We start from the raw sequence: 24,805 nt of genomic DNA, 5'->3' as shown, positions 1-24,805 counted from the left end.
TGATTCTTGGAATCTATGTAAGGTAGAAGGAGATAACATAACAGGCACAATAATAAACAAACAAAATCAATCACATCATTCACTTTCTTGGTGGAAGCTAGTTTGCTAACTCTTTTAGGAAGGACCACACTCTTGTACCATACTAGCTTCAAACCTGCTATACAATCAAGAATAACTACTAGTCACCATTCTCCTCCTACTTCCCAAGTATTAGGATAACAGTGTATATACCACTATAGCAGCCTTCTAACCTGCTCTTGAGCATCACAATCAACAACCTGGCATCTTACTACGGACCAATTCAAAATTCAACTCTTTTCCATTTTATTAATAAAGACTATTATAAACTAAGGGAGACTGGTCCTTTTAAAAGGAAACAGGAGGGCTTTTTTTTTTGTTTTTTTGTTTTTTTTTTTTTGTTTGTTTTTTTTTTTAAAAAAGCCAGGACTGGAAAAGAAGTTAAGTACTGTTCAGAAGATCCTGGCTCAATTTCCAGTACCCACATACTAGGTCACTATAACTCTATAATTCAAGTTAATAGGTGATCTATCACTCTCCTCTGGTCTCACCCCCACCCCCACACCCACCCACCCACAAACAGCAAAGATATACATGCAGGCAAAATACACACAAAATAATTAATTTAAAAAACAGATCATCTTAAAAAGATAAACCAACAGAGAACAGTAACAAAAAGCAGTTACTTGTTCCCCTTTTGAGACAGGGTCTCCCTGTACAGCCCAAGCGCTCAGACACCTACCTGCCTGCCTCTGCCTCCCCAAAGCTGGTATTAAAGGTGTGCACCTCCACACCCTATCACCTTGATATCAAACAACTATTCCATTACCTTTTGAAATAGTTAGTGCTGGAGACCACTGTGACCGTAGAATATCAAGACAAATGCTGCCATTACTGTTAATATTTGGATGATAAATTCTTGTTGTAAATGCAACCTGAAGAAAAAGAAATCTTTGTGATTGGTTTACCAGTACCATATAGATCATCTTAAAGAGCAATGATCATATCAATTACCTTAGGCGGTTTGAAGGGGTAATCTGTTGGGAAATGAATTGTCAAGAAAAATACTCCACCCTGATAGGGGCTGTCATTCTGTTGATAATAAGAAAGTGAGATTAAAAAATGAATAAATTACATAAAATAATTAAGGAATTAAAGTGAATACTTACTGGCCCCATTATTGTAGCCTGCCAATGAAACACTGAAAAAAAGAGAAAAAGTCACCATGTTAATTAACAATATTCACATTACACCTACAACGTAGAAACCTATATCATTCCCTGTACCTAATCAAAGTTTATTTATAAATAGTATGATAATGACTAGTTTCTTTAATTAATTAATTAATTAATTAGAGTACACTGTAGCTGTCTTCAGACACAGCAGAAGAGAGCATTAGATCTCATTGTAGATGGTTGTGAGCCACCATGTGGTTGCTGGGAATTGAACTCAAGACCTCTGGAAGAACAGTCACTGCTTTTAACCACTGAGTCATCTCTCCAGCTCCGATATTGACTAGTTTCTATGGGCAGCATAAAAAATAAACCAATTGAGTCCAAACTATTAAAAAAGGAAAAAGAAAGAGAGACACAGACAGACAGACAAAGTGAGCAAGGTTTGGCAGTGCCTGCCTTTAATCCCAGCACTTTGAGGCAGAGGCAGGTATATCTCTGAATTGGAAGTCAGTCAGAATTCTAGTTACAGAGAAAGTCTGTCTCTAAAGCCCCCAAACAACCACCCATAACAAAACAAAACAAAATCCAACAACAAACCCAAAACAAAAACAAAAACAAAAGAAAAAATCCAGACAGTTGGTTTTAAAATATTTGGAGGGGCTAGAGAGATAGCTCAGCAGTTAAGCATGGACACTCTTCTTGGAGACCAGAGTTCACATCCAAACATCCAAATAAGGTAGCTTGTAACAACCTGTAATTCTAGCTCCAGAGGATACTCTCTCCCGGTCTCCAATCATTCAAACTCATATGCTCACACGTTATACACATCACTACCACCAAAACTAAAGATCCAAGACATTTTTCTTGAGGCCAGAAAGGTGGCTCATTAAGAAAAGCTTTGCTATCAAGCATGGAATGTTTGATTTCCAGAATTCACACAGCAGGAGAAAAGCAACTCCCAGGCTGTTCTCTGGCTTCCAAACATGTTTCATAGCATATACATGTACACACACAAAGTAAATATAAAGTATTGGAACTAAGCATGGTGGTATAACATGCCTGTAACAACGCTGACAAAGCCAAGGTACAAGGTGTGAGGCCAACCTGGTCTACATAGCAAGTTTCATAGGTGAGCCATGGCTACACAGTGATTCTGTCACAAAACCAACCTACTACTAACCAACAAAAACTTGTATCAAAGTCATGCCTGGAAATCAAATTTGTTGACAAAGCCCATAGAAAGGCCCTAAATACTATTAAAAATTATTTCTTTGCCTCCAAGACTGACTTTGTTTCTTTATTTCTGAGACAGAGGTTCTCTATGTCCTGGAAATCACTCTGTAGACCAGACTGGCATTAAACTCAACAGAGATCCTGGATAGAGAGATGGTTTAGTAGTTAAAAGCACTGGCTGTTCTTTCAGAGGTTCCAAGTCCAATTCTTAGCAACTACATTTCACAACCATGTACGATGGGATCTAATACCCTCTTCTGACCTGTAGGCATTCATACAGACAGAGTCCTTGCAGAGATCTGCCTCCAGAATGCTGGGATAAAGACATGCACCACCACTGTCATTCTACTTCAATAAATCATTTCTTAATACAATGCATAAAATAAATTTAAGAAATAATGCTGGTATATAGCAGAAAGGGTCCACATACTCAAGAACAGTTTATTTTAGAGACAGTAAGTTGACTTTGGGTATCATGGTGGTTTAAATAGAAATGCTGCCCCCAATTCTCATCTCATGTCTGCCTAAAGGGTTCCATACTTCTCTCAATGATGATAATGGGCTAAACTTCTGAAACTGAACTAATTAAATGTTTTCTTTATTCTTCTCTACCCTGCTTTTACTACAGACAGGGTTTCTCACTGAGCTTGAAACTGGCCCTTTAACAATGAATGGCTGGCCACCAATCATCAACTTGTTTCCACATTTCCAGCACTGATTTCAGGTACACTGCCACTTTCCTACCCCTTTCTATTGATGTTGGAATATTAACTGGTTTGTTTACATTTTCCACAGTAAACACTTTACCAATTGGACTATCTTTTCAGCTTAGAAAAGTTGATGTCTTTTTGTTTTCCTTTTGTTTACAGTGCAGAATAGAAGAAGCCCTGAATGAGTGAACTTCTGAGTGAATGTCTTGTTGATGTGGGTAAAACTATGTCAGAGTCCACAGCCACAGCCATATGGGAAAATGACAAAGCCTTCTGCTCAGTATGCAAGAGATTATAATGTGAACATAATACCCACTATAACTTTCTTCCCTGGATGTTTACAGCTCACAGACTATATTCCCCTAGAGCAACTGCTACAGAAATTAGCTAAACTTGCCTCTGTTTGTCTAAATGATAACAGTTTGACCTCCTTCAGCTATACGCAATAACCCCATTTTCCTGTTTAACTCTATACAATGAACTCACTGAACTTCTAGGGTGCTGTGGAAAGCCCAAGCCATCCAATATCTACTTTCCTTTCTGTGTCCATGTTTGTATTTCCTTCATTCAGCACCCCAGACAGGTTCAATCCCTGGAGCCCTGCAAAGATGTGGCAATGATGCTTTGTCTTAATGTATGTGTGTGCATCCTACACATGCAGGACAGAAGAGACAAGTTCCACAAAGTTGTGAGCCACCAGAAGGAACTGAATTCCAGAAAAGAGCAACTAGCACTCCAGCTCTAAGATATTTAAAATTTTTAGACAGGGTCTCATTTATGCCAGTCTGGCTTGAAAATGGTAGTAAGAACCACAGCTAGTTTATATAGTATTGGTTGAGGCTCAGACTTAAGGTCTTGTGCATGGTACATGAAATAAATAATTTACCAACTAAGTTACATTTACTAAGCTACATTTCCAGCCCCAAAGATTAGTTTTAACAACAAAGGGAAAACAAACAAACACACAGGCAAGACACTGTGGCATTTACATTTAATCTTAGTACTTAGGAGGCAAAGGTGGGAGGATCTCTTTGATTTTGAGGTCAGCCTGGTCTACACAGTAAATGCCAGACCAGTCCAGGCCCCAAAGTGAACTGTGATTCCAAGTAAGTAATTAATAAAAATAAATATGATCTTATGTGTAGGTTTTTAGTGCTTCTAGCACATCCTTCAATACAGAGCTGGTGGGACATGAAGCATCTGTCTAGCATATATGATTATGGGCTGGATCCTCAACACTACTTTAAAACAAAAACATTCAAAACACAAGTTTGATTATAAACTATAGAGATAATTTCAAAGTAGTCAATAAGGTAACCACATAAAAGCAAAAAAAAAAAAAAAAAAGAATACTTGTCCCATTTCTAAAGTGGGCTTACTCAATACAGAAAAAAAGAGTTTGTAAGGAAAATTTAGCCATTGATATCTACACTAGAATCCGAGAGACATTGCCAATGTGATTTTATCTAGACCACCCAACTCAGCTAACTCTTGTCACACAAGTTAAGGATCTCTTGAGGAGTTGTTTGAAATGGAGCTTATAATATCAAAATAAAAAATGGGTTTCACCCTGCTGTGTGGTGCTGGCTGGGTGAACCATGGTTTTAGGTATGCTAGGTAAGCACTCCACCACTGAACTTCACACTCAGCCCTAAAAACAACTTGGACAATAAAAATAACTACTATCACAACTCTGGTTTGATGCTGTCAAATCAAATTATAGATGATGCCTTAAAGTTAAAAGGGATAATAATATTTGTTGGTTTAAAATTAAATCTCCAGAGATATATGTCTGAACATAAAGATCCCAAAAGAATCATTTCACCAGAGTCAAACCAAAATCAAGCAGATTAAGTATCTTCAGCTTACTTTAAGGGGAAGTATTCTTTCCTTATCAGCTTGTTGCAGAAATGGGGAAAAGAATAAAGCTACAGAGCTTTCCTCCAGCTTTTCTTGACATTTTTTAAAAAGTGGCATCTCGTGATAGTTTTGTTTCTTGAGTCTCTCTCACTATACAGCACAGACTAACCTTGGACTCATAATTCTCCTGTCTAAACCCACTAAGATTCTGGAATTGCAGACATATGCCACTATATTCAGCATGTTTTTTTTTCTCTCTCAATGTTATCATTTGTAGCAAATTAAGTTTTTTTAAAAAATGAAATCCAAGTTACCTACATTTAAAAAATATTTGACAGGGCCAGGCATAGTCTGTCTCTGTCTCTGTGTCTCTGTCTCTGTCTCTCTCTCTCTCTCTCCCTCACACACACACACACACACACACACACACACCAGGTCCAATTGCACACACCTTTTAATCCCAGCACTCAGAGGCTAAAACAGATTTCTATTAACTCAAGGCAAGTTGGTCTACACACAGAGTTCCAGAGTAGCCAAAAAGACACAAGAGAGAAGAAAGTGGAGGTGTGGGTGTGAGAGAGGGTGTGGGGGTTCCAAATTTAAGAAAGAAAAAAAAAAAAAAATCCCAAATCACCTGGGCTTAATGGCTCCCACTTTAATCCTAGCATTGGAGAGGTTGGGACAGAAGAGCTACATGAAGTATAATTTTTTTGTTTGTTTTTAATACTAAATTTAGTATTACAGTACTAAACTAGTATCAAAATGCTGGTAGGGCCAATAAGTAGATAAAAACATTTGCCAAAGACTGACAACCAAAATTAATCTCTAGGACTCAAAAAATGTTAGAAGACGAGACATAATAAATATACAAATAAAGTATTTTAGTTAGTCTAGCTAGGGATGCTTCTTAGAAATAGAGTGACAGCCTTGCATACACAAGGCCCTGGGTTCAACCCTCAGTGAATAATGTAATAAAATAATTATACCTGCTTTCATAATATGAGCCAGTAGAATAGTTAAATACAAGCATGCATATACCATGTCATCCTTTAAGAGCAAAATAGCCAGGTGTAGTAACAGTTCTTTTACTCAGGAAAACATCCCAAAGAAAGGATGGGTAGAAAGAAGCCAGAGCAACCACAAAAATAATGCTAGCAGAAGAAGCTCAAAGTCTAAGATAACTGGGTAAACTTAAAACAGATTGTCATAGGAAACTCTCCCCTCTTCCTATAGCAAACACCTCTTAACAGATCATAACTTTGCCAAATTTGACCACCTGGTGTGTATACACACTTAATAAATAAACAAAATAAACAAATAACCTCAAGAAATACAGTTCTCCAGAGAAAGTATTGCTATGCTGCTTTACTCTCAACTCCACTTAGAGATACTTACTATCATCTCCAACAGGACCTGCTGAACACTGTGCTGGAGGATCTCGAGCCAGGTCATTCAATTCCTTAAGAAAAAACAAAAAGAAATGTAACTTTACAGAGTCACTAATCTTACCTTGTTAACAGTGTTCTCTGCCTTTCTTGGAAAGCTTTTAGAATTATTTATTCTCCAGTCAGAGAAGCACATGGTAAATTGTATATTGAATATTTTGGGGGTGAGGTAGAGGGAACTGGACAATGACAAGGTCTCACTAAATAGACTTGGCTGGCCTTTAGAGATACACCTGCCTCTGTCTCACCAGTGCTGGGATTAAAAGTATGTACCATCACACCCTGCAAAGGTAGTTTATATTGTTCTTCCTTCCTTTAAAAGGTATTTATTGTATCTTATAAGTGTTTTTGCCTGCATGTATGTATATTATGTACATCAGAAGATATCAGACATTAGATCCCCTAGATTGGATGGCTGTGAGCCATCATGTGAATGCTAGAACAAAATTCTAGTCCTCTGGAAGAGCAACAAGTGCTCTTAATGGCTGAGCCATCTCTTCAGCCCACAGAGCTCATTTTAAAAACAAGCTAATTGTGCTGCCCACCCACTCCTGCTTTATCCTCCTCAAGTAGTCATGTCTAATAGACTCTTGTTCAGTCTGACTTTTGGTCATAAATCTTATATACTTCTCTTACACAAATGATTCCAAGCTTTTCTCATTTAATTTCACCATGAACTTTATGGCGCTAAAGCCTCTGAATGTTACCCACCACCTTAACCTTTTTAAAAGGGGGGAAAAGCTATTATTTGTCTTTTATCTTCTCTCCCTCCCTTTAGCTTTCTGAAATAAAGTCTCACACTGTAGCCCAGGCCTGGCTTCAAATCTGTGATCTATCTGACTCAGAAGAACGAGTGCTGGAATTACATCTGTGAACAGTATGCCCAGATCCCCACTCCTATTGAAACAGCTCAGGTTAGTCCACACCACTATGCCTGGCTCTCAATTCTTTGAGAGGATTATGGGGGAGGACACAATGCAAATTTTGTTTTGTTTTATTCTGTGTAGTCCTTGTCTAGCCTAGAATTTACTCTATAAACCAGGCTGGCCTTGAAATCACAGAGAGGTACTTAACTCTGCCTCCTCCCTCTGCTGGGATTAAAGTTATGTGTCATCATGCCCATCCCAAGGCCAGTTTTGTATCATAAAACTGTTAAGTAGTTAGAACAAACTCTTAAAATCATTTTTAAAAAAGGTTCTGAAACTACATTAGACCATCTGATAAAATGCTAACAAGTTTTCAGCTGTGTCTTACTACTAGTGTACTAAACAGAAAAACCTTTAAAAGAATATGGTACACTCTAGCCAGATGGTGCAAATATACAATCTCAGCTGCTGGAAGTCAGAACAGAAGGGCAATATCCAGGCTACCTGAACTATGAGAAACTTCAAGGCTAGTCTAGGTAATTTAATCAAAGTTAAAAAAACTAACTAACTAACTAACTAACTAACTAACTAACTAACTAACTAGGGATATAGCTCAATCATAAAGTAACTGAAAATCATGTTAGTCCTGGTTCAGTCCCCAGAACTTCTAGAAAGAGGGTAGATTATGAAGGCTGACTGAAGCACCCAGAGACTGAGTCACCTATAGTACGGCTCCACACTCCACAATCAGATGTCAGCTCTTCATTTATTTTAACACAAACCTGGAGCCTGGTAATGAATGAGACCTGAAAAACTAGACAAAGGAAATCAATCTATTTTCTTTCTCCTCAGCTGTTTCCTGTTTTCTTTTACAGTGATGCAGAATAACTCACAGCCTGCTCATGACAGGCAACTGTGGTACAACTAACTACAGCCTTTGGCCTGGTTTTAGAGATCAAAAGACTGTTAGGTGGCTAGAGAGATGGCTCAGTGGTTAAGAGCACTGGCTGCTCTTCCAGAGGTCCTGAGTTTAATTCCTAGCAACCACATCTCACAACCCAGCTCACAATCATTTGTTATGGGACCTGATGCCCTCTTCTAGTGTGTCTGAAGACAGCTACAGTGTACTCATACATAAAATAAATCTTTAGGAAAAAAAAAAAGACTGTTAGGAAGGGCTAGTTTTAGGACATCAGAAGTACAACAGTAAAAATAATAAATTCTAACATTAAATGGTTATTTTTATTTTATGTGAGTGTTGTCTGCACCATGTGTGCATAAGTGCCTGCAGAGACTAAAGAGTGTTGAGAGCCCCTGGAACTGACATTATAGACAATTACAAGCCACCATATAGATGTTAGGAATAGAAGCTTGCTTTGGAAGAGTAGTCCATGCTCTTATCTGCTGAGCCATCTCTCCAGCCCCAAATCTAACATTTTTACAAAACAATAAAAGATATTTAGACTGGAGCAGGGTTATAACATGTAGCCTAGGCTGGCCTCAAACTTATGTAACCAAGGCTGACACTGAACTTTACTTGATCTTTCTGCCATAACTTTCCAAATGCTACAAGCATATACCACCTTATATCCTTATATGTTGCCCTTTCTCTTCAAAATACTAATTCTATCACCACCTATTTTCCTCTCTGTACATAAAACTGCTATAGAACCCTTTACCTAATGAACTGAGATTATTTACTGTTATTGTGATGATTTAGTAAAAATCATGTATGTATTATTTATGCATAAAATATATATATGATATAGTGTTCTATGTGTACAGAAGCTCATATATATACATATAAATAATATACTTATAAATAATAAATAGCTAAATTTAGGCCAAAGTCTCCAATTTAGGCCATGGGCTTAAGTAAGTTCTCCCTCAAAGTGCTCTAATAATCTGTGGCCACTGAATATAATAAACATATATTATAATTATAACATTTTCCCCAAAGTAACCCTTAAAATTAATTAAAAATTCTTTGCCTTTAATGTATATATATTTTAAAATCTATTATATAAAGGCAATAGGCAAAATTAAGGCTTTCTAAACACATACTCATTGATGCTCTTAAAACACATTACAAAAACTCTTACAAACACATACACTATTATGCTCTTAAGAAACTTAAAACAAGGGCTGGAGAGATGGCTCAGCGGTTAAGAACACCGACTGTTCTTCCAGAGGTCCTGAGTTCAAATTCCAGCAACCACATGGTGGTTCACAACCATCTGTTATGGAATCTGATGACCTCTTCTGGTGTGTCTGAAGACAGTGACATACATAAAATAAACAAACAAACAAAAAAAAACTTAAAACAAATCAGTTACTTGGCCTCTTGATATCAGTTTCATACCTACATCAAAAAAGTTAAACTGAGGTAGAAATTTACATAGTATGATACAGTCATGCCCAACTCTGAATGTCTACTATACAGCAAGAGAAAGATCCTGCTTTAGTAGCTTTTCAGATGCAATTAATAAACTATCTTTCAAAGGCAGGGCCTTCTCTTTTTTCTCCCAAGTATTTTCTTAGAATCTAGGAAATCCTTAAAAATATGTGTAACATTGTTGACAATTATCAATGGTAAGCAAAATATACACAGCCCAGAGTAATAGTGGCACATACTTGCAAACCCAGCACTCAGGAAGCTAAGACAGAAGGTCCCCAATTTAAGGCCAGCCTGAGCTATACACAGAGTTTGAACCCTCCTGGGTAAAGATTCTGTCTAAAATACATAAGAAAAGATGTAATTACTATTATCTGAAATGTGTTTTGGGCCAAGCCAATATAATACTAGAGAATAAAGAATTTCTTGCTTGCTTTTTAGACAGGATCTCACACTGCAGCCCAGGCATCATGCTTGACTAAGGACAAGGAATTTGTAGAAGCATTTCAGCAGGAAACATTCATGGGTGTCCTGCCACAAGTAAAAAAAAAAAAAATTCATTACTTTGTGTCTGTTGTTTTAAGATCCCACTATGCACTCAGCTAGACTCATCTGCAGTTCCTGTTTTCAACTTATACTTTAACTTAGCTACCTAAATATCTAGGTATCCTTATCTGGCTTCCCTTTGTTCTTTATTAAGGATCAAAAATCCTTCGTAGGTGGGTGCAATAGCTTACAACTGTAAAAACACCCAGGAAGCTGAGACAGGATTATCTCTGTGAGTTCATAATGAGTTCCAGAATACCCAGAACTACATAGAAATCCTGTCTTAAAACCAACCAAAAGAAAAACCAAAAACCAAAACACCTTGTCTCAAACAGAGCTGGGATTTATGTCAGTTGGTAAGGTGCTAACCTAACCTAGCACGTACAAAGCCATGGCATGTTCTATCCCTAGCATTTTATAAGCCAAACATAGTAGCAAAAGACTTTGATCAAACCTAGCTAGCAATCAAGAGGATCAAAAGTACAAAATCATCTACTACACAGGGAATAGGAAGCTCCATGCCAGTGAGCAAGGGAGGGAAGGAAAGAGGAAAAAAGGAAAGGGGGGAGGGGAGTGGGGAGAGCAGAGAGAAAAGCAAAGCCTCATACCTTTGTCAGCACTGAAATTGTACCTTGGAGATAGAGCAAAGTACACAAGCACATGTGCTTATGTAAGTTATGTATAGATGTATATGGTGCACAGCACAATGACCTTAAATACATATAGACTGTGAAATGGCCTGTTAGCTAATCAATATATTTATCATGTAACATTTACTATTTTGTAACATGAACACTTACAATGGCACTTTTCTAAAGCTGTATTTATTATTACTGTGAATGTGTAGGAATATGAGGTGGGCTGGCAGACACACCTGCAACAACACAGAAGTGGAGAACTCTATGAAATCCATTCTCCCCTTCCATTCTCTCATGGGTTCCAGAAATATTACCTTTCACCCCTGGAGTTATCGCTGCAGTCTCAACAGATTTGTTATATTTATTCCTCCAATCTAACACAAGCTTTGGCTAGGAGCTAGAGAGATGGCTCAGGTTAGGAGCACTAGCTGCTTTTCCAGAAATTGAGTTTTTATTCTCAGCACCCACACAGCAGCTTACAACCATTTGTAACTCTAGCTCCTAGAGATCCAACACTCTCTTGTGGTCTCCATGGATGCTTACACATACATAGTACACAGACATGCACTTAAACACATAAGTTAAAATAAAATTTATAAGATCTTAACAACAATAAACAACTTTGACCAACTTCTTTCCACCCTCAGGCCCCTAGAAATTATCATTCTACACTACTTAAATGAGTTTGAATTTTAGGTTCCACACACAAGTGAGTTCATATTATGGTCTATCTACACCTAGATAGTTAAGTTTTCCAGAATACATGAATATTTTTCCAGAATATATGAAAACAAATATATTATTACAAAAAATAGGATTTTCTTTTTAAGGTTGAACAGTAGTAATCTAAAGCATGTTGAATTTTTTTTATATATATCAAGGATGACTTCAAATTTGTGATCTTTCTGCTTCAGGTTTTAAAGATTTTAGGTATGTGACATCATCAACAGTTCCAGAACTTTTAAATCCCCTGACTTTACATTTCAACCAATCTACATCTCTAGGAACACTACCTAGAATGGTCTTGCCATTCCCGTTCTCCTTTTCTAGTTCCTCCATGTACCTTTAGGTTTCACTTAACTGCTGCTTTAGCTAAATCCTGACTGTTGAAAGTACTTACTATGAAAATTCTCAAGTTGCTTTTATAACTAAGTATAGTTGAAACTTCTCTGTGGTTATACAGTATTTCTCTTAATACAGAAAAAACTAGGAAGAAATCTGACCTCTAGCTTTTTGCATACTAAAAGTGATGACAACTGTTCAGGAGATATCTGTTCAACATATAGTTGAGAGGCTAGAGATGGCTCCGCACTTAAAGAGTATTTACTGCTCTTATGGATGACCCTGGTTTAATTCCAAGTACCCACATGGCAGCTTACAACCATCTATAACTCCAGTTCCAAGGAATCCAATGCCCTCTTCTGGCCCCCATGTACCAGGCACTCACATGGTACACAGACATACATGCAGACAAAAATTTGAATTATACATAAGTACCCAAAGGAAGTAATACTGTTTTTCACTGATTACATAAAACAATACCCTACTTCCCCAAATTTTGAAATGGCCTTCTGTAGCTCAGGCTGCCCTTAGACTCTAGATCCTCTGGGCCTCCAACTTCCAAGTGCTAGCCAGGTAGTATGCACATTTTTTAGCAAAACCAAAATGATACTTTTTAACATAACATGCAACCGACAATATTTTCTTCCCTTCTCTCTTCTTGTGAGACAGTTCCTGGATGGCCTGAAACTCAACCATGTAAGCCAGATACCCAACTGCCTCTGCTAGAATTAAAGGCATGCACCACCACGGCCAGCCTGTTTTCTTTCTTGACTGCATTTTAGATATAACAAAAACAGATACATAAAAAAGCTACCATCTCATTCTCTGATACTGCAGCCATAAGATCACATACCTAATAAAGCACAAATTAGAACTTTAACTATAGCCAAAGTAGAACATCACTGAGTAAATGACAAAGCTAGATAAGAAAATCTAATGTATTCAATAAGACTACCTTTGAAATAAAGAAATACAAACACGTGCAAGAGCAGAAGCTGCCAAGAACTGTTCCTTTCTACCAATTCCTTAAGTTCAAACAATGGTGGCTGTATCAAGACAAGTTTAATACAGAATCTTTTAAGACCTGAAATCTCTGGTTACCTCTGTCCTCCACAATAAGTACAACACAGCGCCAGGCAGATGAGAAGAATCTATGCCAACAGACAAAATATGAATGCCCAAAGTATCACTAACTAAGCTCCAAAGAATATGCTGGACACTGTAGTAGTTTGAAAGAAAATGGTCTCTATAGGCTTATAGGGAGTGGCACTGAAAGAGGTGTCAACTTGATGGAGAAGTGTCTCCGTCTTCTACTGCCTGCTGATCACGACATAGAATTCAGGTACTTCTTCACACCATGTCTGCCTGCACGAAGCCATGCTTCCCATTATGATAATGTACCAAACTTCTAAACTGTAAGCTAGTCCCAGTTAAGTATCTTCTTTTTTAAGAGTTGCCATGGTCATGATGTTCTTAACAATAAAACCTAGACTGAGACAGTTCACTCTTCCTCAATTCAAGTTACTAGCATCCCTTCCAGTAGCTCAATCTATTTTAAAGCAACTACACAGGAAACTAGAAATCTAAAATACTCATTGTAAAAGGGTTACTGCTACTTTCAATACTAATCAAATCTCAAGCTTAAAAAGAAGTGAAGAGCAATGTCACCAAATAAAAGTATTATTTACATGAATTTCTGCTATTAAAAATGGCTGAATAGAGTCCTCAGAAGAGGCAATATGGGAGCTGGGTGGGGGGATAAAAAATTATCATACGTCAGTTTCTATACCTAACACTGAATAATTTTTAAAGAACAGAAATTTTCTCAGTCCTAGGGAAAAAAAAACAAGACACATAACAAGCATTCCATTTTTCATTATATATTATGACCTCCTCCCAGCAGAGAACCTGTGCAATTTTTTTTCTTTTTTAAAGGAAGAAATCTGCCTCCCCGCCACCTTGGTTGGTCTGGAACTCACAGAGATCTGCCTGCGTCTACCTCATGAATGCTGAGATTAATGGCATGTGCTGTCATGCTTGGTTACATCACAATTCTTGCAGACAACTAGGTTCTATGATGTGACACGTACAGACCAGTGATTGAGAGTGGTTAAGAGTGTAGTTCAATGGTAAAATATCTAACTTGGAGAATAGGCTCAATCCCAAAGTGTGTGCAGAAGATGGTGATGGACCAAGCTATTAAACTGCTTTGCTATACAAGTGACTATATATCTGATGAAGACTCAGAAAAGCAAGAATTGCAGTTTAAAAAAATTAAGAAAAAGAGCTGAGTATGATCTTCCATCCCAGCACTCAGGAGGCAGAAGCAGGTGATTTTGAGGCTACCCTAACCTCCAGAGTTCCAGGTTAGCCGGAATGACACAAGTAGGGTGAGAAATAAGGCAAAATAAATTTCAAACCTGAAATGTTTTAGAACAATTATTAAACACCAACTGACAGTTTCTTTTTTGCTGCTCCAGAATAGTCTAATCTACAAAATTTGACTACATTAGCAGTATAAAAAAATCTGAAACAATGTTTAAGATTTCATTTTATATAAACTTTGGAGCTAGTATTCTGTTTAATAAAAACCACATGAAATATCATCTAATGAAGTATCTTCTACCAAAGATGATGGCGTTGCACACCTTTAGAAGTGGAGGCAGGCACCTTTAGAGGCTGAGGTCAAGGCCAGCCTGGTCTACAGAGTTCCAGGACAGCCATAGCTACACAGAGAAGCCCCTATCTTGAAAAAATAAAGCAACAACAAACAATAAAAGAAAAATGTACTACTGCAAGTCTTTGGCAAAACAATTATAGAACCATGACAATAAAAAAAATAAAGTTGGGGGTTGGGAGTGGGGAGAGGTGGTACACACCTTTACATCTTTAATCCCACCACTGGGAGGCAGAAGCAGGCAAATCTGTTAAGTTCGATGCCAGCTTGGTCTACAAACAGAATTCCAGGACAACCAGGGCAGCTACACACACGCACACACGAACATACACACTTTCTCTCCCCCCTCTCTAAAAAATAGAAGAGAACGATTTTTAAGTCTGTTTTCTTACAATAGAATACATACCTAAAAGAACTGCCAGGTTATCTATAGTAAAGGTTAGAAAACAGTGATCATTAAAAAAAAACAAAACAAAAAACAACAACAAAAAAAGTCCATAGTTAAACTGAGGACAAATTTGATATAAACAAGTATTACATATTTTAGACAATTGGATTATCAGGAACAATGCACACCTTTAGTAATCATTTTTTAAATATAAAATCAATTCTTAATTTTGAGTAATGAAAGATAAAAAGGGCTCAGTCGTTAAGAACATCAGTTACAAGTACCCACATCTAGCAGCTCACAATTCCCTATAAATGCAGCCCTAGGAGACCCCACTCTTTTGACTTCTGTAGGTACTGTATACCCATGCATAACACACACACACACACACACACATACATACACACACACACACACACACACACACACACACACACACACACACAGAGCCCAGTAGTTAAAAGCACTGACTGCTATTCCAGAGGTCTTGAGTTCAATTCTCAGCAACCACATGGTGGCTCTCAACCATCTGTAATGGGATCAGATGCCCTCTTCTTGTGTGTCTGAAGACACCTACAGTGTACTCATATATAATAAGTAGATCTTTAAAAAAAAAAAAAAAAAAAAAAACACCATAATCACAGCAACTCTTTCTTACAAAAAGAAAACATTTAATTTATGGCTTGCTTACAGTTACAGAGACCATTATTATCATGGCAGGGGGCATGTCAGGCATAGTGCTAGAGATGAAGCTAAAAGCTACATCCTTATCTACAGGCAGAAAAGGCAAGACTGAGTCTGGCATAGGCTTTTGAAGCCAAGTCCACCCCAGTGACACACGTCCTCTAATGAATGTTTAAAAACCACACAGTACTATTTGTGGATTCTGAAAGTATTTTTTGGATTAATGCAGAAAAGGCCACATGCAGAGGTGCTCTGTAGCAAAACAGAAGCATGAAAATACTACAAGATGGTTTGGAATCTGTAATGGAATTCAATGCCCTCTTCTGGTGTGTCTGAAGACAGCTACAGTGTACTTATTCATATAAATAAAATAAATCTTAAAAAAGTGCTGGAGAGAGGCTCAGTGGTTAAGAGAACTGACTGCTCTTCCAGAGTTCCTGAGTTCAATTCCAGCAACCACATGGTGGCTCACAACCATCTGTAAGAGATCTGATGCCTTCTTCTGATGTGTCTGAAGGGAGTCACATACATAAAATAAATAAATCTAAAAAGACCGACAGTTACAGAAGGCGAGAGATGGATTTCTTTTGAGACAAAGTCTATGTAGTCCTCCTAGCTGTCCTGGACCTTAGTATGTATGTAGACTAAGCTGACTTCAATCTCAGAAATCCAACTGCCTCTGCCTCCCTCCTGAATACTGAGATTATGGCATACACAACACCCAGCCCAAAAATTAAACTTTAAAACTTTTTCAAATTAGGCATTATGGCTCATGAATATATCCTAAGAAGCTTGAGAATTAAAGGCCAGACTGAGCTACAGAATGACATACCGTCTAAAAATAAACAAGCAAATATAGAATTCAATAAAAGGGCTAGGGATATAGGTCAGTGGCAAAGGGTACACTTCCTATGTCTGAAGCCTTGGGTGGTTCAATTCCTGATCCTGTTACCCTTCCAAAAACTTATAAAAAAAAAAATCGATTCATTTCAAAGGAATCATTTTTTCCTTGAGATGGAATTTCTGTGTAGCCCTGGATGCCTAGAACTTGCTCTGTAGACCAGGTTAGCTTACCTCTGTTCTCCCAAGTCATGTACTACTACTATTACTTCAAAGGAAAAATTTAAAGTATCTTTAAGGGGCTGAAGAGGTGACTCAACAGTCAAAAGGACTCACTGGCTGTTGTTCTGTGATTAGAGTCCTAGCTCCCACTAAGTATCTATAGTCACAGGGTATCATTGTTCTGGCTCCCACAAGTACTTTATGTGTGTGGTATACTATACAGTTGTAAGTGCAGGCAAAACACTAATATAAAGTAATAAAAATCAAAAAGGAAAAAGAAAAGAAACTCAGTTTTCCATTTAACCCATGTCTTTTTTTTTTTTTAATTTTATGTATTTTGTCTTAAGTATGTCTGTGTACTATGTATGTGCCTGAGACTTTAGTTACAGATAATATAAGCTACTGGGAATCAAACCCTGGTTTTATGAAAAGTAGTAAGTGTTTTAACTGAGTCATTTCTCCAGCCCCTCGACTTACTAATAAAGCCACATAGCCTTGAAATATGTTACAGTGCTAGTATTACAAACCTATTATATAGTATATCACTTGACAGTGAGACAGAACAAATGGTGCTTTATATCCTTACATTATAAACCATCAAAACTTTATTTTTACAGAAAAACAAGTGTATACCTTCATTTCCAAAATGAGGACCGTAACAGCCGTCAGCAGCAGGCATCTCTTAGGAATCCCTGGAAACTACCTAGGCTATTTTAGCAGCCATCTCTGTTATAATATCCAGAACTGCAAACTATCAAACTACCCCTTATTACTCAAAGATACACAATAAAAAGAGTAATCTTTTTAGTAAAGGAAGTATTCTTCCAACACTCCTTATTTCTCATTAATACAGTTAAAGAATAGGCTTTCAATATGTTTCCCACACTGGCCCTGGACTTCTGAACTCAAACAATCCTCCTGCCTCGGTTTCTCAATTTAGCTATGCCTACACCCATCTAAAAATCTTTGATTTTTATGAGGGGAGGAGACATTGCAGAAAACTGTTATCATGAAGTTGATCTTTTGGAATAAGCTACGTCTGCTTTCCAAAGCAGGAAAATTAACCACTTATGCTAGCATCCAGTATTCCACAGGAATGATTGCTAATCTTTTTCATCACTTTAACAAAAATGACTTACCTCTAATAATATTCATGAAACATACAGCACACATTTCTAGAATACTATTTTTATTTTCTGAGGCAAGAGATTAAGCAGAATAGCAAATATTTTACCTTGAATTATTCCTATTAATTTTCTATAGCCAATACTATTTTCAGTAATTTTTTTCAGATTTATTATATACAAGTACACTGTAGCTGTCTTCAGACATGCCGAAATAGAGCACCAGATCTCATTACAGATTGTTGTGAGACACCATGTTGTTGCTGGGATTTGAACTCAGGACCTCTAGAAGAACGGTCAGTGCTCTTAACCACTGAGCCATCTCTCCAGGCCACTATGTCCATTTCTAGTATTACTAAATTTAAAAATATTACTTAAAGGCTGGAGAGATGGCTCAGCAGTTCAGAGTACCAACTGCTCTTCCAGAAGTCCTTTCAAAGGTCCTGAGTTCAAATCCCAGCAACCACATGGTGCCCAAAACAACCTGTAGTGGGATCAGATGCCCTCTTCTGGTGCGTCTGAAGACAGCTACAGTGTACTCACATAAATAAAAACCTTTGAAAAAAAATTTTAAGAGGCGGAATTAAAAAAAAATATGAACACAAATCTTAAACTACAATTAGTAAGACATAACTAAAATATGCAAGGCATTACTGTGGGGTTTTAAAATGTATCCTAGTTTGCTAATTTATTTACTAAGAATCTTAAGTATCCCATACTAGTCTCAAATTTAATATGTAGTTGGCCTTGAATTTTTTCATCTTGTCACCATCTTCTCAGTCCTGGGATTATAGAAAAACCCTACAAGAGGCTAAGAATCAAAACAGAATTTGCATGCTAGTAAGCACTCTACCTACTGAGCTTCACGCCCAGCCCTATCATCTTCTGCCAATCTTGAACTCAAGGAATCAAGATATTTAGCTTGTTACCCTCCTCAAAAACAAAGAAATTAAGCCTACAATTCAAAGAGGGCAATTACATCTTTAGAACTAAAGGTAAAAGGAAAAACAGGAAGTAAAAAAGGTCTTTGATCAGTCAAAAAGCCCCATACAGTTCACAGAACACATGAAGCCCTCTTCACTCAGAGCCTACTGGATCTTATTTTAGACACAATTTTAATAAGCTCTGTGATCTGGTTTCTTAGCCCACAACAGATGAGATGCAGCCAACTGGAAAAGGGCTGAGGGTGGTGCTAGAAGAGGCAAACACTCAAAGCATCAAATCCAAAGCTAAAGACCTATAAAGTCAGTAGAAAATCTCAAACATAGCAGACCAAGATCATTCGGTATAAGTAGACAGAGACACAGACACACACAGTAAGGATTAAAATCCCTGCCAGAACTATACTATTTATAATGTGCATCCTTGGCAACTTTTGCCTGAAGTGTAGCTCAGGAATCTCTTTAGTATCATCTAAATAATGCCCATTAAAAGGTTTTTCCATGGTTTCGGGTCTTATAGCTCAGTAGTAGAGTTTCTGTTGAGAATGTACAAGGCCCTTGGTTCAATGTTCAGCAATCAAAAAAAATGCTATAAATATGGTCAAGATAGAATATGCATGTATAAAATTCAAATTATAAAAAAATGTATTTTTCGTTAGGTGCTTGGTAGTACACATCTTTAATCTCAGAAGAGACAGAGGCAGACAAATTTCTGTGAGTTTGAAACTAACCTAGTCTACAGAGTTAGTTCTAGAAGAGCCAAGGCTACACAGAAATCCTGTCTCAATAAATAAAGTAGTAAATGTGGGTCAAGTGGCCAGGCCAGATCCCCTCAGAACCTTTCAGTCCAGCTGGATAGGGAACTCCATTTCCCCTGAGCAGCTGCACTCCAGCATCCCAGCAGCAAGGCAGGTATATAGTCTAACATATATGCTAACCCTGTATCAGGAAAGCAGTTTGGGGACTACAGAGGCCGCTGACCTGTTAAGTGCATTTATTTGTTGTTCTCGCTGATGACCCAGGTTGGATTCCCAGCTTCCCATATGGTGGCTCACAACCATCTGTAACACCAGTTGCAGGCGACCAAACAGGCATGTACATACATGTATAAAGGCAAAACAAAGTGAAATGCATAAATCTAAAAAAAAATTTAGTTAAAAGCTTGGATCACATAGATAAATGGCTCAGTTGGTAAGGGCAAACCTGATAACCCAAGTTCAATCCCTAGGACCCATGGAAAGGTGAAAGAACAGACTTTATTTACAAAGTTATCCTCACTCCCATGATGGCTATGGTTGAAACACACACACACACAATTTTAAGGTCAAATGATCCTTTCTCTTTCTTTTTAAAGATTTATTTATGAGTACACTGTAGCTATTTTCATACATACCAGAAGAGGGCACTGGATTCCATTACAGATGGTTCTGAGCCACCATGTGGTTGCTGGGAATTATACTCAGAACCTTTGGAAGGACCTCTGGAAGAGCAGTCAGTGCTCCCAACTGCCCAGTCATCTCTTTAGCTCCCCAAATGATCATTTCTAAACCTGATCTTTAAAAATGATTTATAAGAACTGAGAATGTAGTTCAGTAGTAGTGTTTTCTTTAGCATACATAAAATCTTGGATTCAGGGCTGGAGAGATGGCTCAATGATTAAGACTGCTCTTCCACACGTCCTGAGTTCAATTTCCAGCAACCACATGGTGGCTCACAACCATCTGTGACAGGATCTAATGCCTTCTGGTATATCTGAAGCCAGCTACAGTGCACTCATACACATTAAATAAATAAATCTTAAAACAAAAACAAAAACAAAAAACAAAAAGAATATGGATTCAATCCCTAGTACTATACAAAAAGATTTAGTGAAGGCAGGTGTGGTGGTACATGCCTGAATCCCAGCAGTGACAACCTAACTCAAAAACAGCAAAAGGAGGAGGCTGTGGTGGTGCACACATTTACTCCTGGCACTGGGAAGGCAGATGGGCAGGCAGAACTGAGAGTTGGAGATCAGCATACACCCAGAGCTGTCACATAAAGAAAACAAAGCAAACAACCCAGAGCCACAAGAACTGTATTTTGAGGGTAAATGTTATTCTGAGATTTAAATGTATGTTTTGAGTCAGTCATCTCCCTCTCTGAAGAAGTCTGCATAGCACAGATATTAATGCAACACTAAAAACTATTGACTTGATGGTTTAATCTCAGCACTCCTAAGGCAGAGGTAAGTGGGTCTTGGAGTTCAGGCCAGCCTGGTCTACGCCATAATAAAAAGTTCCAAGCCAGAGCTAGAGACACTCTACCTTAAAAAAATTTTTTTCAACTATCGTTATAAATTATCACAAACCAAACTCCACTTTCCAAGTTTTTTTTTTTTTTTAGGGGGGGAGGCAATCTTTACAGGTTTAACTCAACATTATTTTAAATTGGTAACTTTCCATTAGACTCCATAAAGGCTACTAAAAGTCTTAGAAATACATATACACGTTACTTGAATGTTTATCTTTTACTTTGTTGGTATCCCTTACATTGTTTTTATTTCATTAAAATTCAAACTTCTTTGAGCAATGACCCTGCTTCATTTTAGTACAAGATTACCCTTTGAGGTCTAAGAAATCAAAGAAAACAAAAGTTGGTAAGATGCTAAATCACAGTAAGGAATGGAATAAATTCCACAAAGTCTTGAATAAAGAATAAATGAGGCCCAAGTGCTGAACTGTGTGCTCCAACCATCATTCTGTGTTTGACTCCATTCTCCATTCTTTTGTAGTCCTATCCCACCGGTCCTTGTGGGTAATCCTAGGTCCAGCCACTTACTAATACGATAAAGATTTAATATAGCCCATCTGAGGAGCCAAATAAAACAAAACTCACCAGTGGGCAACTTCCTATGTCTAAGAGGAAAAAAAAAAGTAATAGTAAGTGATATTAAAGAAGTCAACAATATTGAGGGTACCCTAAATTTTAATCGAAGCCAATGCTCTTCATAGTGTTAAATTTTAATATTAAGTAAACAGATAACCTTTCATTTAAAAGAATTAATAAATTACTTCTAACCCAAATAGAGTAAAATCCATTCTATATTGAGTCTTTGCTACCCCTGTATCTAATTTCAGCATTAAAAATCATTTTGGGAAAAGTCTGAAAATAATTTTTCTGGTGGTTTTCAACGTTCATTTTTCTGAACCGAATGGCTTCTACTCTCTACCAGTTGTTCCATTTGATTCAATCCTGCAAAACTGAAAGGTTAGTTTCTGACGACATACAGCAATCCCGAGGAATAAAACGCTTCTCCACGTAATTCCCTCCTCCCTCTGGAGTGGCATTTTCTTACCTGACTTCCTACTCCACTTTCTAGACCAGTAAGGTGGTCTTTCGTGAGCAGCTAGCTGCCCCAGAGATAAGTGAACTCAAGAGAACAGTCGTGGATCGAGCAAATGGGCCCTCTGGTCGGCCTATGTCCTCGATCTCAGGCAGCTCGGTGAAGGGCGCCAGGGTAGGGGGACAGACTGGGCGAGCAGCCCTATCGACCTCAGATCACAGGGCCGCCCAACTACCAGCCGCTCCACCCCACCCCCAACCCCCCTGCGCCGCCCCAAGTCCCTTTCTCGGTCGGACAATGGCCCTAGAGAGCATCAAGTCTCAGGCTTGGAGGGGGGCCTGGAAGGGCGTCGGGGATGAAGGCTGCGAGGACAAGAGCAACTTCGGCCTAAGATAGGGCCCCGCGCTCGGGCCTTCCTGGGCGCCATCTCTGGGAGTGGGGTGTGAAGGCCGCCCCCTGGGGCCGGCGCCGGCAGAAGGAACCAGGCGCCGCGAGCCCAGTGGAGGCGACCGCGGGAAGTGCAGGCCGCAGCCTATTCAGCGGGCCCGCCCAGCGGCTCATTCCCACAGCAAACCCCTGGCCGCTTACCTTGTGGATTCTCTTCAGAGCCATGGTGGGAAACGGTGGCGACGGCCCCCGGGGCGGGGACGGGGACGGGGGAGGGACGGGGAAGGGACGAGGGGGCTTGAGACCGCCCGAGCGGTCGCGAGTCGACCGGAGAAGACCGAGAGCTCCGGAGCGCGGATCCGACGAGCTGAGGGCCGAGGCCCACTCAGCTTCTGGGCCTGCCGCAGCGGTCACCGCATCACCCGGCGGCGGCCCCTTTATGCGCTGCTGCCACAGCCGCCGCCGCCGTAGCTGCCTCTTCCTCGTAGACTCAGCGCCGCCTCCTCGGCCACCGTGGATCCCTCCGCCTGGGAGGAAGAGCCCCAAGCTCCGGGCTCGCCGAGCGCCTTACAGCCGCGGAGCCAGGGAAGCCTGCCTTCCTGCCTGGTGCAGGTGGACTAAGGGACGCGCGGGCGGGCGGCGCCGCCGGGGTGGGGCAGCCAGAGCGCGGGGTGGGCCCAGGCCGAGGGGCAGGTCGGGAGGCTCCGGGATTGGCGGGCCTGGGAGGGAGGGCCGGGCCGCGCCGGCGGCGGAAGGATACGGGCCGCCCCTGAGAGTACCCTACGCGCCGGCGCAGGCACAGCCGCAGAGGGGATGACGTCGCGAGGCAGTGAGAGGAGATCTCGCGAGAGTTTAGGCGCGGGTTCTAGATACTCCCCCGCCAAGGCCTGAAGTCGGCCTCTGGTACCTTGTGTGCCTGCACCTTCCAAGACGAATAAACGCTTAAAGGCACGGGTTTTCCACGTTGTTTAGTCACCATCAGACTTGGAAATAACTAATCCGACTGTCGCTTTTCTGAAAAAGAAAGGGACTTGTCCAAGGTCACACAACGCTTCAGCCTCACCACCACCGAAAAAAGAGGGTCCTAGAGCTTGCAAGCACAGGGAGCCCAGGGACTGTCCGTCCCAACAAAGACCAGCTGGACATGACTCGAATATTCTATCCGCAGCCACTGGCTTGTTAGCATTAAGAAATATGCCGCGCAGAACGAGAAAATATAGAAAGGTTTTTTGTCAAGGTTTCATGGCAAGTGGCAAAGTTGATCACCCCTCCTTAGAGAGATGGAGCCCCCCAAAGACAAAAATCTTAGCCAGTCACACAGAATCTGTTAAGTTAGAGGAAAGTTCCTTAGGCCCAGGTCCTTTTGAAATGTAATGAAAGAGGCACAATAATGCCTTCAGGTCAGACTTTTAATTTTTTTCGTAATGATAACATTTTTTTGTATTTAAAAAGCATTGTAGGAGCTGTCGATGACTCTGTGGGAGATGGTGCTTGCTGCCAAGTCTGGTGGCCTGAGTTGGATCCCTGAGACCGACTAGAGGAAAGGAGAGAACCTATTCCAAGTTATCCTGTGATCTACACACTCAAGCACAGGAATATACACGCAGGCACATACCCATACAAAAGTAACTTCCAAAAAGAAAGTACCATGTATTTTACTGATCCCATTTTGGAAGACATTTTAAAAAGCTGTTTCTAGGTGCTGGAGAGCTTGTTCAATGGTTAAAGGTACAAGAGTTCGGTTCCCAGCACCCATCTCAGAATCACAATTACCTGTGGCTACAGCTCTAGGGGATCCAGCACTTTTTTTGTATTCATGTGCACATACCTTTTACCCAGAGAGATACATACATACAAATAAAATAGTTGTTTTCAAAAGCTGGTTACAAAAGAAAAGGTTTTAAGCTGTTTCTAGCTTTATTATTAAAAATAAGTGAGTATGGGCAGGAGACCGTTAGTGGACATTTAATCCATTTTAGATAAGGAACTGTCTAGAGACCAAAGTAGGATACTAACAAAGTCCAACTTGGTAAACGAGCACTTAGGGTTACTTGTAAGAGTACACTTGAGGGGTTACTTACAGAAGCAGGGGTGACTGAGGCAGCTGCATTTCTGAAAGCCCACCCCAGCACAGCCCACCGAGGCAGCTCTGGAAAGCAGAAGCCCTGGAGCTCACTGTATGACTTGCAGTACGCTTTACAAGTTAGAATATATCCTGGGAAGATCGCTGGTCTTTGCTTCTTATAGGTATCTAGGCTGGGGTTCCTCT

The 24,805-nt window shown here is 39.5% G+C and overlaps 1 protein-coding gene across 3 annotated transcripts in view; it reads right to left on the bottom strand.

The window, feature by feature from the left end:
- UBE2D2 (ubiquitin conjugating enzyme E2 D2) overlaps positions 1-23,252 on the bottom strand; it is a 28,992-nt gene extending 5,740 nt beyond the window's left edge. Inside the window, exons 1-5 of one of the 3 annotated variants that reach the window (XM_080920135.1) lie at positions 22,738-23,252; positions 6,392-6,455; positions 1,188-1,219; positions 1,033-1,110; positions 848-953 (exon numbers count right to left, since the gene is read on the bottom strand). In XM_080920135.1, the coding sequence (XP_080776261.1) occupies positions 848-953; positions 1,033-1,110; positions 1,188-1,219; positions 6,392-6,455; positions 22,738-22,761 (304 nt within the window). In that variant the 5' untranslated portion in view covers positions 22,762-23,252. Of the gene's footprint in view, positions 1-847; positions 954-1,032; positions 1,111-1,187; positions 1,220-6,391; positions 6,456-10,856; positions 10,883-22,737 lie in introns of those variants that run through there. The other 2 variants (XM_080920134.1, XM_080920136.1) reach the window with 2 other exon arrangements.
- Between the last annotated feature and the right edge of the window lie 1,553 nt (positions 23,253-24,805).

Source organism: Micromys minutus (assembly GCF_963924665.1).
Source record: "Micromys minutus genome assembly, chromosome: 8".
Lineage (NCBI taxonomy): Eukaryota > Metazoa > Chordata > Mammalia > Rodentia > Muridae > Micromys > Micromys minutus.
The sequence above is the reverse complement of the archived record's forward strand: the minus strand, read 5'-3'. Positions and strand labels throughout refer to the sequence as shown.